Source organism: Cebus imitator, unplaced genomic scaffold (assembly GCF_001604975.1).
Source record: "Cebus imitator isolate Cc_AM_T3 unplaced genomic scaffold, Cebus_imitator-1.0 Scaffold149, whole genome shotgun sequence".
In the NCBI taxonomy this organism is placed as follows: Eukaryota; Metazoa; Chordata; class Mammalia; order Primates; family Cebidae; genus Cebus; species Cebus imitator.
Genome location: NW_016107464.1, coordinates 4,754,952 through 4,772,173, shown reverse-complemented (window position 1 = coordinate 4,772,173; position 17,222 = coordinate 4,754,952). Strand labels below are relative to the sequence as shown.

General features: G+C 41.2%; 1 protein-coding gene and 1 pseudogene across 6 annotated transcripts in view; one reads left to right on the top strand and one right to left on the bottom strand.

Moving 5' to 3' along the window:
* LOC108314301 (stimulated by retinoic acid gene 6 protein-like) overlaps window positions 1-17,222 on the bottom strand; it is a 51,275-nt gene that overhangs the window by 25,898 nt on the left and 8,155 nt on the right. For 3 of the 5 annotated variants that reach the window (XM_037743728.1, XM_037743726.1, XM_037743727.1), the window contains exons 2-4: window positions 9,562-9,637; window positions 6,977-7,077; window positions 3,314-3,444 (exon numbers count right to left, since the gene is read on the bottom strand). In XM_037743728.1, coding sequence (XP_037599656.1) covers window positions 3,314-3,444; window positions 6,977-7,077; window positions 9,562-9,637 — 308 coding nt within the window. Of the gene's footprint in view, window positions 1-3,313; window positions 3,445-6,976; window positions 7,078-9,561; window positions 9,638-17,222 lie in introns of those variants that run through there. The other 2 variants (XM_037743729.1, XM_037743730.1) reach the window with 1 other exon arrangement.
* LOC108314303 lies at window positions 11,849-13,304 on the top strand (annotated as a pseudogene). The gene has a single exon (XR_005202524.1). The product of XR_005202524.1 is annotated as an armadillo repeat-containing protein 8-like (transcript).

Sequence of the window (17,222 nt, the reverse complement as noted above, 5' to 3'; positions counted from 1 at the left end):
TGAGACAGAGTCTTGCTTTGTCACCAGGCTGGAGGGCAGTGGCATGGGCTGGGCTGATTGCAACTGGGTTCAAGTGATTCTCCTGCTTCAGTCTCCCGAAAAGCTAGAACTACAGGTGCATGCCACCACAGCTGGCTAGATTTTTGTATTTTTGGTAGAGATGGCATTTCACCATGTTGGCCAGGCTGGTCTCAAACTCCTGATCCCAAGTGATCCACCTACCTCAGCCTCCCAAAGTGCTGGGATTATAGGCTTGAGCCATTGTGCCTGGCCTTTCTTCCTTTCTTTTCTTTTTTCTTTTTTTTTTTTTTTTTGGCAGGTTCTTGCTCTGTAGCCCAGTAGCCCAGGCTGGAATGCAGCGCCACAGTCATGGCTCACTGTAGCTTCAACCACCCAGGCTCAGGTGATCCTCTTGCCTCAGCTTTCCAAGTAGCTGGGAATACAGGTCTATGACACCATGCCCAGCTAATTTTATTTTCATTTTTGTAGAGGTGGAGTCTCACTATGTTGCCCGGGCTGGTCTCAAACTCCTGGGCTCAAGAATCCTCCTGCCTCAGTCTCCCAAAGTGCTGGGATTATAGGGGTGAGCCACCTCACCATGCCCAAAACTTTTCTAAATTTGCGGAAAATCAAAATGCAGAGATCAACAAACCCCAAGCATGAGACGCATCAAGAAAATTAGATACATTAATATAATTCTTCAAAATCAGTGCTTTAAAAAAACAAGATTTTTCCCTAAGACGAAGAACAAGAGAAGGATGCTTGGTCTGATTACTTGTACTGAGCATTATTTTGGAAGCTTTACCCTCTGCAATTAGAAAAAACAGTAACAATAAAATAAGAGACCTCTAGATTGGAAAAGAAAAAATAAAACTACTGCCTTTATTCACAGATGATATGATGTAGTATGTAGAAAATACTATACAATCTATAGAAAAAGCTACTGGAACTAATAAGTGAGTTTAGCAAGGTTGTAGGATATAAGATCAACATATAAAAATCAACTGTATTTCTATTTATTACCAATGAACAATAAAAAATAAAAAACATATAAATCTGACAAAAGATGTGAAAGGTCTATTCTCTGAAAACTACAAAACATTGCTGAAAGAAATTAATAAACTCTAAATAAAAGGAGAGATATATTGTGTTTACGGGTCAGAAGACTCACTATCGTTAAAATAACAATTTTCCTAAATGGATCTAAAAACGTACAAATGATATAATCTCAATTTCAGCATTATTTGTATACATTGACAAATTTATTCTTTCATGTAGAAATGCAAAGAACCTAGAATAGCAAAAACAACTTTGAAAAAAATGAATCGAAGGACTAATACCACCTGATTTCAATATTTATTATAAATCTAAAATAATCAAGACAGTATGATATTGGTGCAAAGATAGACAGATAAATAGGAGAAAATAGAGAGTCTAAGAATATACCCACACAGATGTGGCCAATTGCTTTTCAACAAAGGTGCAAAGGCATGTCAATGGACAAAGGACGGGATTTTGCTGCAAATAGTGTTAGAATACTTTGCAATCCAAAGGCATAAAAGAACTCTAATCCACACCTCCTGCTATATACTACATGCAAAAAAAAAAAAGAAAGAAAAGTTCAAAACGTATTGCAGCCCTCAAAGCAAAATTTGAGGCTATAAAACTCTGGGGAAAGAAACAGAGGAGAAAATCTATATGCCCTTATCTTAGGAAAAGATTCTTATATGACACCATAAGCATGATCCATAAAAGAAAAAAAAAGAGTTAACTGGATTTCATCAAAATTAATGTCAGCTTCTCAAAATAGTTTGTTAGGAGGATGAAAATTTGAGCTACAGATTAGGAGAAAATATTTGCAATTCATACATGTGTACAATAATGGTCTTACAACCAAAATATATTTTTAAAACTCTGAAAACTCACTAAAAAGAAAGCAAACAACCCAATTTTTGACAATAGGCAAATGATTTGAATAGATATTTCATCAAAGTAGGTATAGGAATAGCAAATAAGCACATGAAAATATGCTCAACAGCATTAGTCATTATAAAAATGCAAATTAAAACCACAATAAGAAACCACGGCACACTTCTTAGAACCACCAAAATTTAAAAAATGGGCTGTACCAGTGTTGGAGAAACTGGAACTCTCATACTGATGGGAATAAACTAAAGTGGTACAATCACTTTAAAAAGCAGTCTGACAGTTTCTTTAAAAGTATGATCTACTCTATGATCTGTGTAATCCAGCCATTCTACTCATAGGTATTTACCCAAGGAAAATTGAAGCATGGGTACATGAAAAGACTTGTACACAAGCGTTCACAGCAGTTTTATTTACAATGGCCAAAAGTAGAAATAAATCAGATATTACTCAAGAGGTGAATGGATAACTAAACTGTAATTGATTTATATAGTGGAATACTACTCAGCAAGGAAAAGGATAAGCTAGTAACACATGTTACATATGTATGAATCTCAAAATAGATTCATGCTGACTGAAAGAAGCCAGACTCCAAAAAAAAGTACATCCTGTATGATTCCATTTATACAAAATTCTGGAAAATGCAAACTTGGTAGATTACTTGTTGCTTGTAAATGAGAGCAGTGACAGAAGAGGGGAGGAAAGAGGAGATTACAAAGGGGAACAAGGAAATCGCTGGGATTCCTTATCCTGATTGTGGTAATAGTTTCATTAATGTAAACATTTGCAAAACTTCTCAAACTGTGTACTTCTAATAGGTGTGTAATGATATATCATTTTGGTTTTAATTTGCATTTTCTGAAAGACTAATGACCTGTTAGTAGGCATTTGATTTAGGCTTGGAGCCCATGAGAGGGAACTATACAAAACAGAGGGGTTTTAGAATGATTGCATAAGGGAAAAGTGAACTTGTAGCTTAAAGTTACTCCTTCAGATGGAGCATGAGGCATGGGAAAAGATGAGGCCTCAGACTAATGGCCAAAAACACAATCATCGATCTTTGAGGAAGAATAGGGCTCATCAATATCAAGAAGGCAGCCATGGCTATGACACAGGAGAGCTTTTGGCAAGAAGGTGAGGAAGAACCTACTTCCTAAGACTTGGTACATCATGTCTAAAGGACCTCTGAATCTAACTGGGCAGATCCCCTCAAAGAAGCTTCAAAGATCTGTGGGCTAGGCATTGACCTTGGGCAAGTGACAGGCTGGCAAGAACATGATCGTTCACAAAGTTTATGCCCTGATCCCAGAGAGCACGGGCCACAAGGTCTCTGAGAGCAAGAATTTCCATGATGCAGTTTCTAGCAGGTATGAGGCAGTCCTAGTACCTTGGGCCCAGTGTGGGATCTGCAGGGGCTGGTAGCCTTCTGAGAACAAAAACATGACCTTATTGGCTGTGGCCCCAAAGGCGATTCCATAGGACCATCGGTTACTGAAAGTGCCCACGAAGTCCAGAGGCCTGCAAACAACAGAAACAGTGTATGAGGCCAGAAGGTGGCTCTGAGACATTCCCACAGATATCACCAAAGTAGTGATCCCATCCTGAGGAGGGATTATTGAATAGTCAGCTGCTCATTGCAACTGACATTTCACAGGGCCCTCTGTGCCAGGCCTAGGGCTAAGCATGGATTCAGGGTACTGAAGTGAGGAGGACAAAACTCTTGCTCTGGAGGAGCTCCAAGACTAGCAGGGGATACAAGCAAGGACACCAGAAGGCATGAAGGCAAAATGGGATGAGTTTCATCTATAAGAGACACAGACAGAAAGACTCAAGGACCAAAATAAGGAGTATGTGTCCGAGACAGATTAGAGGAAGCCTGCCTTCATCCAGCCATATTCTATGAGATTTCTTCCTTCCAATATCCCTAAAGAGGGTCTAGGTACAGGTGTCATTTGCTATGTCTGTGCTTGAAGAAGTAATAAGCCACCCTAAAATATGCTACTCTGGCTTATCAACTGTTTCGAGTTAAACACACTTAAAAAACAGCAGGTACAAGATCATTCTGTCCTTCATGCTATTTCTTAAAAACAGGAGATGAAATTTCTATGTAAAAAATGCTCTCCCCATACAGAAGGAAAATAACATTCTTATCATCAGGGACAGGAAGTTGAGACCAAGCGAATTTGGTACAGACCTTATTTAAATAACTCTTGCCTGCTAGTCTCCCTGCACAATTTAGTTACTTTTTCACAACTTAACTATTCTTTGTCCAATTCGATGTGTACATATTCACCTCTAACTGTGTATTTGGGTCTTCATTTCCGTATAAGGGCTCCTGTGTCACATAAAACTTACATTATAATTCCCAGGCCCAGCTGAAAAAACTAAGAGGGTAGAGGTAAGCTTTTGCCTCCCCAAAATAATCATGCCTTCCTAGCCGCAGTTGACTGGACTATGGGCCTGTCTTTGGATGGGCTGATCAGATGTCTTGTCTTACGTTTTGAATCTGTGACCCTAAGGACAGGAACGAGTTAGTTGTTAAAGTCCTTGTCTGGAAAGTCATAAGAAGTTGCGATCAGAGTCAACGCCAGAGGAGAGCCAAGGCTATAGGGAAGCAGAGATTCTAAGTCAGCGAGGAAAATTGCAGAACGGTGCTGAGGAGGCACCAGTGACACAGAGGGGCAGAGAGAGAAGAAAATCAGTCTCCTACAGATTCCCATCTCAAGAGATCCAGTTTCCATGAGGCCTGATTTGTACGTTTATGTGAGACCTCCACATCTGTTTAAAAAAATCCTTTCTTGCCAGGTGCAGTGGCTCACATCTGTGATCCCACACTTTGGAAAGCCAAGTCAAGTGAACAGCTTGAAACCAGGAGCTTGAGACCAGCCTGGGCAGCTTGGTAAAACCCTGTTTCTACAAACATACAAAAATTAGCCAGGTGTGGTGGCACCCATCTGTAGTCCCAGATACTTGGGAGGCTAAGCTGGGAGGATCGCTTGAGCCCAGAAGGTTGAGGCTGCAGTGAGCCAAAATTGTATCATTATGCTCCAGCCTGGGTGACAGAGCTAGACTTTGTCTCAAAAAAAAAAAAAAAAAAAAATCTTCCTTTAATCTAAACAAGCTTGCATGAATACCTATTTCTTCTAACCAAGACAGCTCTGTATAGGTCAGAGGAAGCAGTTGCATTTGGGAGAAGAAAAAAGGCTCTTTGAATGAAAAGGGCCATTTAAAGTGGACCTTAATGAAAACTCAGGAGGGAAGGGAGAGCCAGGCACGGCAGGCAGGAAGTCTCATTGGCTCACTCACCTTCACCTTTAAGGCTCAGCAGGAGCACGCCTTCTAGGAAGCCTCCCTGATCACCCACCTCCAGTGAGGCTGCCCATCTGTGTCCCCTCAGCATTAAGTTCATGTCCCTGTTCAGCACACCTCTGTCACCCAGGCTGGAGTATAATGGTGTAATTTTGGCTCACTGCACCCTCAACCTCCTGAGCTCAAGCGACCCTCCCACCTTAGCCTCTTGAGTACCTGGAACTACAGGTGGGCGCCACCACACCAGACCCTTTTGAGATAGGGTCTAGCTCTGTCATATCATTTCCTCTCTGACTTAGAATCTCTGCTTCCTTATAACCTTAGCTCTCTACTTGTTTAGTAAACTATAAACTCCTCTGGGGTAGGGACTGAGCACAGGACCTTGGAAAGAGTAGGTACTTAGTGCAGGTTTGTGGACATACATTTTGTTGAATTGGATCAAATTCTGCTCAAGATTCCATCTGTAGTACTTAAGAGCTATGTGAGACACAGTTTCCTTATCTTTAAAACAGAGATAGAATCGCCTACTCTACCCATATCATAGTCATTGTGGACAGCAAATGATGAACTGCTTTATCAGCCGCACAGTGCCACACACGTGTGAGGGGTCATTGCTTGGAAAAGATGGTGGGCCAAAATTATCAGATAAGCAGGGGTTTAGGTGGGAAAGTAGCCAGGGAGCAAGTCAATTGTGTCATTATCAATGCAATTCAAAGCAGTTGAATGTAATTACTATGGCCTCCTACTTCTTATAAAGTCCTGTGCCAGCCCCTACATGCTAAATGTCCAGGACAGAACTGAATGTCTTTATCCACCAGCTTCAGTTTTTTTTTCCTCAATCAATAGGTCTCAGGCCTGGCAGCTTAAAAAGTATGGACTGCCCCAGTGGGTGGTATCCCGAATGAATCTCTCACTTGCAGCTTAGGTCCCTCCTTGCCTCAGTTCTGACATCTGTTTCTCTCTCTTCTCCAGAGTCCTTGGCTGAGACCTCAGCAGGTCCACAGCTTGAGCCTGCTCAAGTTATAACACTGGGGATTCAAGAGAATATAAAGCTGATCTGGGCTAAAGCTCTTGTTACTTGTTAGCTGTGTGGCTGTGGACTGGTCATTTAACCTCTCTGAGCATGAGTTTTCTCATCCATTGCACAAGGATAACAACTTCTACCATGCTAGATTGGCAAGAGGATTTGTCAAAATTCGGCAAAGCAAATGGTTCAGTGCTTGGGTCACAGATGGTATGCAATAATGTTAACTGCATGAAGATGAAGATGATGACAAGAAGTGATGAAACAGATAGGAGCAATCAGAACTCAAGGAAAAATGCGACATGAACTGCAGAGACTCAAAATGGCAGAGCGAGAAATGCTCTGAAAGCTCTCGTGGTGCATGACCCATGGTGCCATCCTAACAAGAAGCTTTGCTGTCTCCAGTCACAGGGAGCTCTCTCCCTCCTGCCTCCTGAGGTAGCTATAGTCTCAAGTGTGGGAAGGTCTTTTCCATAGTAAGCTGGGTCTCCATGATATGTTTTAAGCATATTTCAGCAGCCCTGGGTGCTGAGAGCCGCAATGGCTTGGAAACCAATTCTGAACTCTAAGAGCTTTGGTTGGGTTGGGGCATGGAGGGGCAGGGCTGTGCAGAGTGAGGTAGAGGTGGAGCAGGGGTCCTAGGAGCTACCTGACCTCACAATTGGTGTTGACTCCAACCACAGGGTAACCCAAGCTGTAGGGGTTGACTCAACTCACATGATAATTCCAAAGCGGTTCCCCAGGAGGTAAGAGGTATCATCTCTCTGTCTACGATACTCTCGTCTTTGGAGGAAGGACAAGATCAAAATGATGAAGAGCTGTAAGAAGAGAAGATGAGAGAATTAGTGGGCATGTTCATCCTCAGTGTGGCCTCTAAGCCCTCCCTGAAAGCAAATGTGTGGGTCAGCAGAGTGCACAGAACGTTAGTGACACCTCAAACTCCAGAGTCAGAGGGCTGACTGCATGCGCCCTTGAGCTACCAGAATGTTCTGTACTAAGCTTTCCCTTCTGTTTCCCTCAAAAGATGTAGGTTCAAATCTGGTCTCTCTCACATCCTGGTTGAGAGGGAGATTTAACTTTCCTGTACCTCAGTTTCCTCATCTGTCAAAAGGCAGTACTAACTGCCAGGTTGCAAAGCCTTCTCTGCTGCTTTCCTATGTATTCAGTCATGTTCTCACAAACTTGATGCTCTTTCTCCCTCCTGCCTTTATCAGAAACTTCTTGAGAATTTTCTACACTTGTGTCTCCATTCCTTTACCTCTCACTGGCTCCTGAATCCCCTAATCTGGCTTCTACCCCCTTCACTCTGCTGAAAAAGCTATGGTGAAAGTCACTTATGATTGTTTTGAGGCTCAGTCCCATGTATACTTGAAGTCCAAATCTAGCTTGATCTCTCAGCAGCATTCTACAGTGTTGACCATTCCCTCCTCTTTGAGTACTCACTTCCCTAGGCCTTCATCAAACATGCTTTCCTGATTTTTCCCCATTATTTCTCTGTATCCTCTGCTGGATCGTTCTTTACCTCAGCCCTAGATGCAGTTCCTTATAGCTCAGTCCAAGGGCTACTCATCTTCTTACCTGGTCTTCTCTTCCTTGATGACCTCTCATTTATGTTGCCCAGGCTGGTCTCAAAAGTCCTGGCCTCAAGTGATCCTCCCACCCCGGCCTCCCAAAGCACTAGGATTACAGGTGTTAATGACCATCAATACACAGAAGACTTAAATATGAATCTCCAGCCCCGACCTTGTCCATGAACTCCAAAACTACCTAACCAACTACACAGTTGATATTTCTTTTTAATGTATTGAAAGCTCAAAGCTTTTATCAAAAGCTTCAATTTGTCTCTTGTTTTGAGACAGGGTCTCACTCTGTCACCCAGACTGGAGTGTAATAGCACAATCACAGCTGACTGTAGCCTCAAACTCCCAGGCTCAGTTGATCCTCCCACCTCAGCCTCCTGAGTAGCTGGGCCACTACCCCCAGGTAATTTTTGTATTTTTTGTAGAGATGAGGTTTTGCCATGTTCCCTGTCCTGATCTCAAACTCCTAGGCTTAAGTGATCTGCCTGCCTCAGCCTCCCAAAGTGCTAAGATTACAGGCATGAGCCACTGTCTTCTATCTACCTTAAACCTGGGTCTCTTCTAATTTTCCTTAATGAGTGAATGGCAGCTGCCATAACCTTTTCAGTTGTGCAAGTTAGAAACCCAAGTCATCTTCAACCTCCTCCTCTCCCTAACCTTCCTACCCAGCCCATTACAAGTCCTATTGTTTTTACCTCCTGAACTTCTGGAGTTGACATCATTATCTAGGATGAGATAAAATCACACCTGGATCCCTGAAGGTGAGAGGGTCACAGATGGTATGCAATAATGTTAACTGCATGATGATGAAGATGATGACAAGAAGTGATGAAACAGATAGGAGCAATCAGAACTCAAGGAAAAATGCGACATGAACTGCAGATACTCAAAATGGCAGAGCGAGAAAAGCTCTGAAAGCTCTCGTGGTGCATGACCCATGGTGCCATCCTAATAAGAAGCTTTGCTGTCTTCAGTCACAGGGAGCTCTCTCCCTCCTGCCTCCTGAGGTAGCTATAGTCTCAAGTGTGGGAAGGTCTTTTCCATAGTGAGCTGCGTCTCCGTGAGATGTTTTAAGCATATTTCAGCAGCCCTGGGTGCTGAGAGCCGCAATGGCTTGGAAACCGATTCTGAACCCTAAGATTGGTCTCCCTGCCTTGTCTCTTGCCCACTTCCAATTCAATCTCCACACTGTAACCAGAGAGATCGTTTAGAAGTATAAATCTGATCATACCACCTTCATGGAAACACTTCCATTACTTCCCACTGTACTTAGAATGAAGGCAAAACTTAACACAGAGCCCCATAGGGCTCTATCTGGCCTGCCCTGCCTACCTCCCCAGACCTCTCTACTTCAATTCTCCAGTCCAGCCATGGCTGAACTTCTCAGCTCTTCCCACTCTGCCTTCTCCCTCCCTCCACACAGCCTTTGCATGAGCTCTCCCCTGTCTGCAATATACTTAACTACATCTTCCAACTGACCTCAGCTCCGTCATTACTTCGTCAGAAAAGCCGGTTTGACTTCCCTAAAAGCCCATATGCTTGATTCTTGGGTCCTTAAAAGCCTTCTATTGCCATATTTTGGGTATACAATGTAAGAAATTTTGGAAGGAAACGCAGCTGACCTCTCTCCCCTGAACTCTCAGGTCTGTTTGGGAGTCTGTGTTTGGCAGTGGCCCAGCTGCCCTTTCCTGCCCTCCTCACCCTTCCCCTGCATTTACTTACTGATGGGATGAGGGAGTAATGGAGGAAGAGCTCCATGTCTACCGAGCTGGTACAGGTGCCATTTAACTGCCTGGTCCTGCAAAATGGCCAAAAAAAAAATCACATTCGTATCATCAGTCATTGCTGTAGTCATTCACCCTTTAGCCTTGAACATCATGTCAAGAAGTTTGTCTTGTAGCCCACTAAGACCATCTGATCTTTTTAAACATCACCTTCTCAGAGCCAAGGATGCTCACCTGTAGTGTGTCTTCCCTAAGTGGTATAATCTTTCATATTTTTTTCTCCAGCTTGATTGTTTATCCAATGTCTCTGCTAACTGGAATTAAGTCCTTCATTTAGGGGCAGAATCCAGTTCTATGGGGCTCAAAGCTTATATAATTAGGGCATCCTTTTAAAGTAATACTACAAAATATCTTACTTTTTCATATTTTAAGGGAGACATATGACCATGTAAACACTTTAACAGGGTTCTTCCCACTCTCCCAGAGCCTTGGAAGGGTCCTGTGTGAGTGAGGGGCCCTGAGACTAATCCTTCACTTCACAAGAAATTAGCATTGTCAAGGTCAAGAAGCATCAGCTCACTCCTGAGCCACTGCTGGGCTGCTGGGGCGAGAGAGAGACTCCTGGACTACAGGCTGCAGACACTGTTCTCTCCAGCCCCCACTATCTGCGGGACAGGACTGTCACTGTCTCATGTCTAAAACACATGGCAGCATTGTTATGGCTTCTCTTCAAAGAGATGCCTCCTTTCTGGGAATCCCACCACACTTTGTTCTTTCTGCTCTGATTTCCACAAGGCCACCACAGCACATTCTATCATATATGTCCACATCTTTGTCATGCTCTTCCCAACTCCAGCAGCATCCTCCAGCCATCTGCTGACCTTCCTTCCCTAGCCAGCACCTACTGTTCTCTCAGACATCTCAGAAAAGAGGACTCCTCTGGGGATTCCATAAGCATGGCATATTACCCAGTAAGTCTTTAAAATGCCAGTACTCCACAGTTACGTCTAACCATGGATCTGAAATATCTGATAAGGGATGGGGTAGGGGTGAGTGAGACTCAAGCTGTCAAATATGTGATATAACTGTAAACTTTTAGGAAGGTAAACAGAGCATATAAACCAGTCTCCTCATCCCATAGAAAACCCTTAAACTGATGGATGGATGGATGGATGGATGGATGGATGGATGGAAGGAAGGGGAGAGAGAGAGAGACAGGGAGGGAGGGAGGGGGAGAGAGAGAGAGTGAGAGAGGGAGAAAAGAAGAAAAAGAGAAGAAGGAAGGAAGGAAAAGAAGAAAAGGAAGGAAGGGAAGAGAAAGAAAAGAAGAAAAGGAAAGAAAGAAAAAGAAAGAAAGAAAAGAAGGAAGGGAGGGAGGAAGAGAGGAAAGGGGGGAGGAAGGAAAGAGAGAGAGAGAAAATGCATAACCATACTAGAAAACAAGAAGGGGCTATATCAGGGACATGGAAACTACCAGAAGACCTTGAAAGATGGAGAGCAACTGGGACTAAATCAGAGTAAAGGCATCAGCCAACATGGCCACAGGCTGTAGGAGCACTCAGGATGTGCTCAATACCCACAGTACAAGAAATGGAAGCAGAATAGGTCTGGCAGTGGACCACAGGATGATGAATTGTGGTGTCATAGAGAGGGCAATAAAGCAGATGTCCCTGTTCAAGTATCTTCCCACCCTCACTGACCAGCCAGTTTCTACACTGAGACTATGAATCAACATAATCCTGAGTTATTAAAAGTGGTCATCTCTGGGTGGTAGAATTAGAGGCATTCTATTTTCTTTTTCTTTATATAAAGATGTACTGCTTAACAGCTGCTTATCTATCCACAGTGCTTAAGACAGTGCTTAAGACAGTATCCATGGTGGCTTATGCCTGTAGTTCTAGCTATTTGCAAGCGGAGGCAGGAGGATTGTTTGAGCCCAGGAGTTCAAGGCTGCAGTAACTTTGATTATACCACTGCACTCCAGCCTTGGTGACAGAGTGAGACCTTGTCAAGAAGAAGTTGAAAGAGAAGGAGGAAGAGGAGGAGAAGTATAAGAGGAAGGATGAAAAAGAATTCTGAAACTTTAAGACAGATCTTTTGAAATAAACTTGGCAGAAAAGACAATGAGAATAAAAAAGAATGAGAGCAGCCAGGTGGGAAGGCTTGAGATCGTGTGCTTGCTGGAGACCCCAATCCGTATTAGCTTCCTTTTAGACCATGAATGAAAGTTTCTGGAAGATAACTTTGATGGATTTTGCAACAAATTTGAGCTGTCTGACTCTAAAATGAAACATAAAAAATTCTGTAATTTGAAGCAAGCAGAAAACAGTCTCATTGTTTTCAGAGCTGTTCCAAGATCATTGTGCTTGCTTCAGCAAGAAACCTCAAGTGCAGAGCTGAAAACTGAATGTGCAGTGGTGCTGGGAGGTCTTTCTATGGGCACTGAAAACAATGTCAAGTCTCTACTGACTCGTTTAATCCCAGCCTTGCAACAAGAACTGCTGTCCCCAGACCTGAAGTTCACTGAAGCTTGTCTCCAATGCCTGCATACCATTTTCTCTAGACTTGTTACTCCAAAGGAGGTACTGTATACAGATGCCACAGTGACACTGCACCTCATGGCACTGCTTTGCAGGTTCCACTATACCCAGGAGTACATCTGTTGTATTGTCTCACACTGTTGTAAAGGGCCAGATCATCAAACAATTTTATGTAGCCATGGCGTAGTTCAGAACACTGCTCAGCTACTAACCTCACTGTTCTACAAAGTTCAAATGCAAGCACTGAACTGTTTCTCAGTTTTACCAGGAGCATCCTACATCCTGGTAAATGTTTTGGTTGATGTAGAATTGTTATCACAGATTTTTGTGAAGATGTTACGGAGGGCTAAGTATATTGAGATACAGCTTACATCAGCAAAATGTTAAACTCACATGCATACAGCTGGAACAATTCAGACAGATAACAACTGTATTAAAGACATTGCCTTGTTTGTGCAGTAAGAAGAGATTACTAGAGGAGAGAGTTAAAGAAGCTGAGACACTTGCCTATCTGACTGAACCAGATATTGACCTACAGAGAATCGCCAGCATAACTGCTCACCTCATTGCCGTTTTCTGACTGTTTCCAGTATCCCAACTCATTGAGTGCCATCACTGATATTAAAAGACTTGATCATGATTTAAAACATGTACATGAATTCTGCCAGGCTGCATTCAAGCTCTATGACTCTCTTGGAGCAAATGATGAAGACATTCAGAAGAAGAGCACTGAGACTGAAAAATACGATGGGCTGAATTGTGGCTGGCTTGTCTGAGTCTAGTGTCAAGGTGTGGTTAGCTGCTGTCAGATGTTTGCACCCTTTATAGAGATCTGTGCAGCAGCTTCAAAACAGTTTCTAGGATCACATTGTCTGAAAACATTTAATGAAGGTTTTACAAAATGCACCAGATGAAATCTTAGTGGTAGCATCTTCCACAATATGTAATCTTCTGGAATTTTCTCCAGGAAAAGAGCCAATTTTAAAATCAGGAGTTGTAGAGCTACTTTGTAGATTAACCCAGAGTGAAAATCCTGCTTTACAAGTGAATAGAATTTGGGCTTTAATGAATATGGCATTTCAGGTTGAACAAAAAATAAAAGCAAACATTTTACAAAGCTTGAATACTGAACAGATATTCCGGATGTTATCAGATTCAGATTTGAATGTGCTGATGAAGACACTGGGACTTCTTAGAAATCTCCTCTTAGGAGGCTGAGGCAGGAGAATTGCCTGAACCCATGAGGTGAGGTTGCGGTGAGCCGAGATCACGCCATCGCACTCCAGCCTGGGTAACAAGAGCGAAACTCCGTCTCAAAAAAAAAAAAGAAATCTCCTCTTGACCTGGCCTAATACAGATAAAATAATGAATACTTATGGAAAGTAAACTATGCAAGCTGTCACCTTGTTCTGGAAGGGGAACATAACTTTAAGGTCAAAGAGTAGATACTGTGCATCTTAGTCAACACAGCAGATGAGACAACAGCAAAATAATTTATTATGACCAATGATGATATCCTTCAAAAAATGAAATATTACATGGATTAGTCCCATGTCAGACTGAAGCTTCCAGCTATGTTTTGTATATCGAACCTCATATTGAATGAAGAAGAATGTTCACAAGAATGCCAGGATAAATTATGAGGCATAGGCATCATAGATATTCTACAAAAACTGAGTTAGCCACGAGATTCAAACCTTTGTGACAAGGCAAAGATGGCACTGCAGCAGTACCTGTCATGATGGGAGTGCCCTTAGGCACCAGCAAGTATCCTGCATCCTTGTTTAAGAAAGTATAGAAACTAGCTTTATCTGATCCCTTCTATTTGCACAAGTCACGTTGGACTGCAGGAGCTATTTTGCAAAACTAATTTTGTAGGCTTAGATCTCAAATTTACCTTAAGAACATTTTTGAGGTAGTAATTTCCTCAGAAGACTACTTTTTGAGCTACATGTACTCTTTATTAGAACAATCAATCATTTTCCTTTGGACCTACAATCTTTTGTCTATGCTATAGCCACTTTGTGAGTGAAAATAAATATGTCTGTGTGAACACACAGAGGGGTGCGTGTGTGTGTGTGTGTGTGTACATGTACATAGGCCAGAATGAATGCATATGTGTGTGGGAGGGATATCTCAGATTTTTCTTTTCTTATTTTGTGTCTAAATCTCTTTTCTGCAGATTTTCCAGGTCTTAAGCATTGCTTGCTGTATACAAATTTTACTGAATTATATACAGTTTGAATGAAATGTTATTTTAAATACAAAACAGTTGTTAAGTGTTCCATAAAGGTTATGCTGAATTTTGGTCAGATGAACATTTGGAAGTAAAAAATATATAAATTTATGAACCTCAAAAAAAGGAATGAAGAAAGTCTATGAGACTTAAGGGACATCATTAAGCAAACAAATATATGTACTATAGAAATGCCAGAGGGATCAGAGAAAAACAAAGGCACAGAAAACCTATTTGACAAAATAATAGCTGAAAAGTTTACAAGTATTGGGAGAGACTGACATCTAGATCCAGGAAGCACAAAGATCCCCAATTAGATTCAACCCAAAAACATCCTCTCTAGGGCACATTGTAATGAAATGGTCAAAAATCAAAGACAAAGAGAGGAAAAAGCTATCAGACAAAAGCATCAAGTCATGTATAAGGGAGTCTCCATTAGACTCTCTGCAGATTTCTCAGCAGAAACCCTGCAAGCAAGGAGAGAACAGGATGACATAGTCAAATTGCTGAAAACAAAAACAAAAACCCTGTTACCCAAGATTACTGCATCTATCATCCTTCAGAAATGAAAGAGAAATAAAGACCTTCCCCGATAAGCAAAAACTGGGGGAATTTATTACCACTAGACCAGGCTTACAAGAAATTCTTAAAGGAGTGCTACAACTGGAAGCTAAAAAAATAAATAAATAACCAGTAGAGGTACATTCGTAATCAAACTGATACTACCCCAGTGTTGTAATGGTGCTATGTGAATCTTTCATTTCTTTAGTATGAAAAGTAAAAGTCAAAACAGTCAATAAGAGCTACAATTAGTGGCTAAGGAACATGCAATAGATAAAGATGTAAATTAGAGCAATGAAAATATAAATTATGGAGGGAGAGAAATAGTATGGAGCATTTTTATGCAGCCAAACTTTAAATTATTATCTGCATAAAATAGTCTAACTACAAGATTCTGTGTTAACCCACAGTAACTATGGGGAAAAAAAGAAATTACAACAGACACGCAAACAAGAAAAATAAAATAAATAGAGCTTAATACCACAGAAAACCACTGAACCAAAGGTAAACAGTAAGAGAGGAAAAAAGAATCTAAAAAACAGCCAGAAAACAACCAAATGGCAGGAGTACATCCTCACTTATCAATAATAATTGTGAATATAAATGGATTAAATTATCCAATGTAAAGTAAGCTCCTGAATGGATTTAAAAACAAGACCCAACTATATGCTGCTTACAAGAGACTAGCCTCACTGGTAGACAAGCACAGACTGAAAGTAAAGGAATTGAAAAAGATATTTCATGCAAACAGATACCAAAAGTGAGCAGGAGTATTCGTACTCCTGATAAAGGATAAAGGAGATACATATTTTATCTATTTTATCAGATAAATAGACTTTAAGTTAAAAACTATAAAAAGCGACAAAGGAGATCATTACCTAACGATAAAGAAATCAGTCCAACAAGTAGATTAACAACTGTAAATATACACTCAACACTGAAGCATCCTAATATATGATGATTATATTATATTATGAATAATATATCGTGAATCACCCTAATATAATATAAATGAATATTGTTAGTTCTAAAAGGAGAGATAGATTGTAATACAATAACAGTAGGGTACTTCAGCATCCCCTTTTCAACAAAAGACAGATCATCTAGACAGAAAATCAAGAAAGAAACATTAGACTTAGGCCAGGCATGGAGACTTATGCCTGTAATCCCAGTGCTATGGTAGTCCCAGGCAGGAGGATCGTTTGAGGCCAGGAGTTCAAGATAAACCTGGGAGGCACTGCAAGAAACCTTTTCTACAAAAATTATTAGCTGAACCTTGGTAGCACATGCTTATAGTTTCAGCTACTCAGGAGGCTGAGGCAGGAAGATCACTTGTGCCCAGGAGCTTGGGGTTACAGTGACCTATGATCACATCACTATACTTTAGCCTGGACAACAGAGAGAGACCTGTCTCTATAAAACAAAGAAGCAAACAAAAAACAACAAACAAAGAAAAAAACACGAAACAAGAAACATCAGACTTAAACTGCACATAGACCAAATGAACTTAACAGACATGTACAGAACATTCCATGCAACACTTCAGAATACGCATTCTACTCAACTGCACATGGAACATTCTCCAGGACAGATCATGTATTAGGCCACAAAAAAAGTCTTAACAAATGAAAGATGATTGAAATCATTTCAAGTATTTTTTCTTGACCACAATGATATAAAAACTAGAAATCAATAACAGAAGGAACACTGTAACAGAAGTACAAGTTTATGGAAATTAAACAACATGCTCCCAAATAACCACTAGGTCAGTGAAGAAATTAAAGAAGGAATTTTTAAATTTATTGAGGAAAAATAAGAGTGGAAACACAGTGTACCAAAACTAATGGGACACAGCAAAAGCAGTTCTAAGGGGGAAGTGTATAGCCATAAATACCTACATCCAAAAAGAAGAAAGATTTCTAATAACCTAATGACATACTTCAAAAAACTAGAAAAACATTGACAAACCAAATCCCAAATTGGTGGAAATGCAGAAATAAATGAAACAAGGCCAAGTAAAGCAATTTTGAATTTTTAAAAATCTTTTATTTGAGATGGAGTCTTGCTCTGTCACCCAGGCTGGGGTACAGTGACGTGATCTCAGCTCACTGCAACCTCTGTCTACCGGGTTCAAGCGATCCTCATGCCTCATTCTCCCCAGTAGCTGGAATTACAGGTTTTCACAACCATGCCCAGCTAATTTTCATATTTTTAGTAGAACAGTTTCACCATGTTGCCCACGCTGGTCTCGAACTCCTGATCTGGTGACCCACCCTCCTCAGCTTCCCAAAGTGAGGAGATTACAGCCCAGCCGGGAAAAAA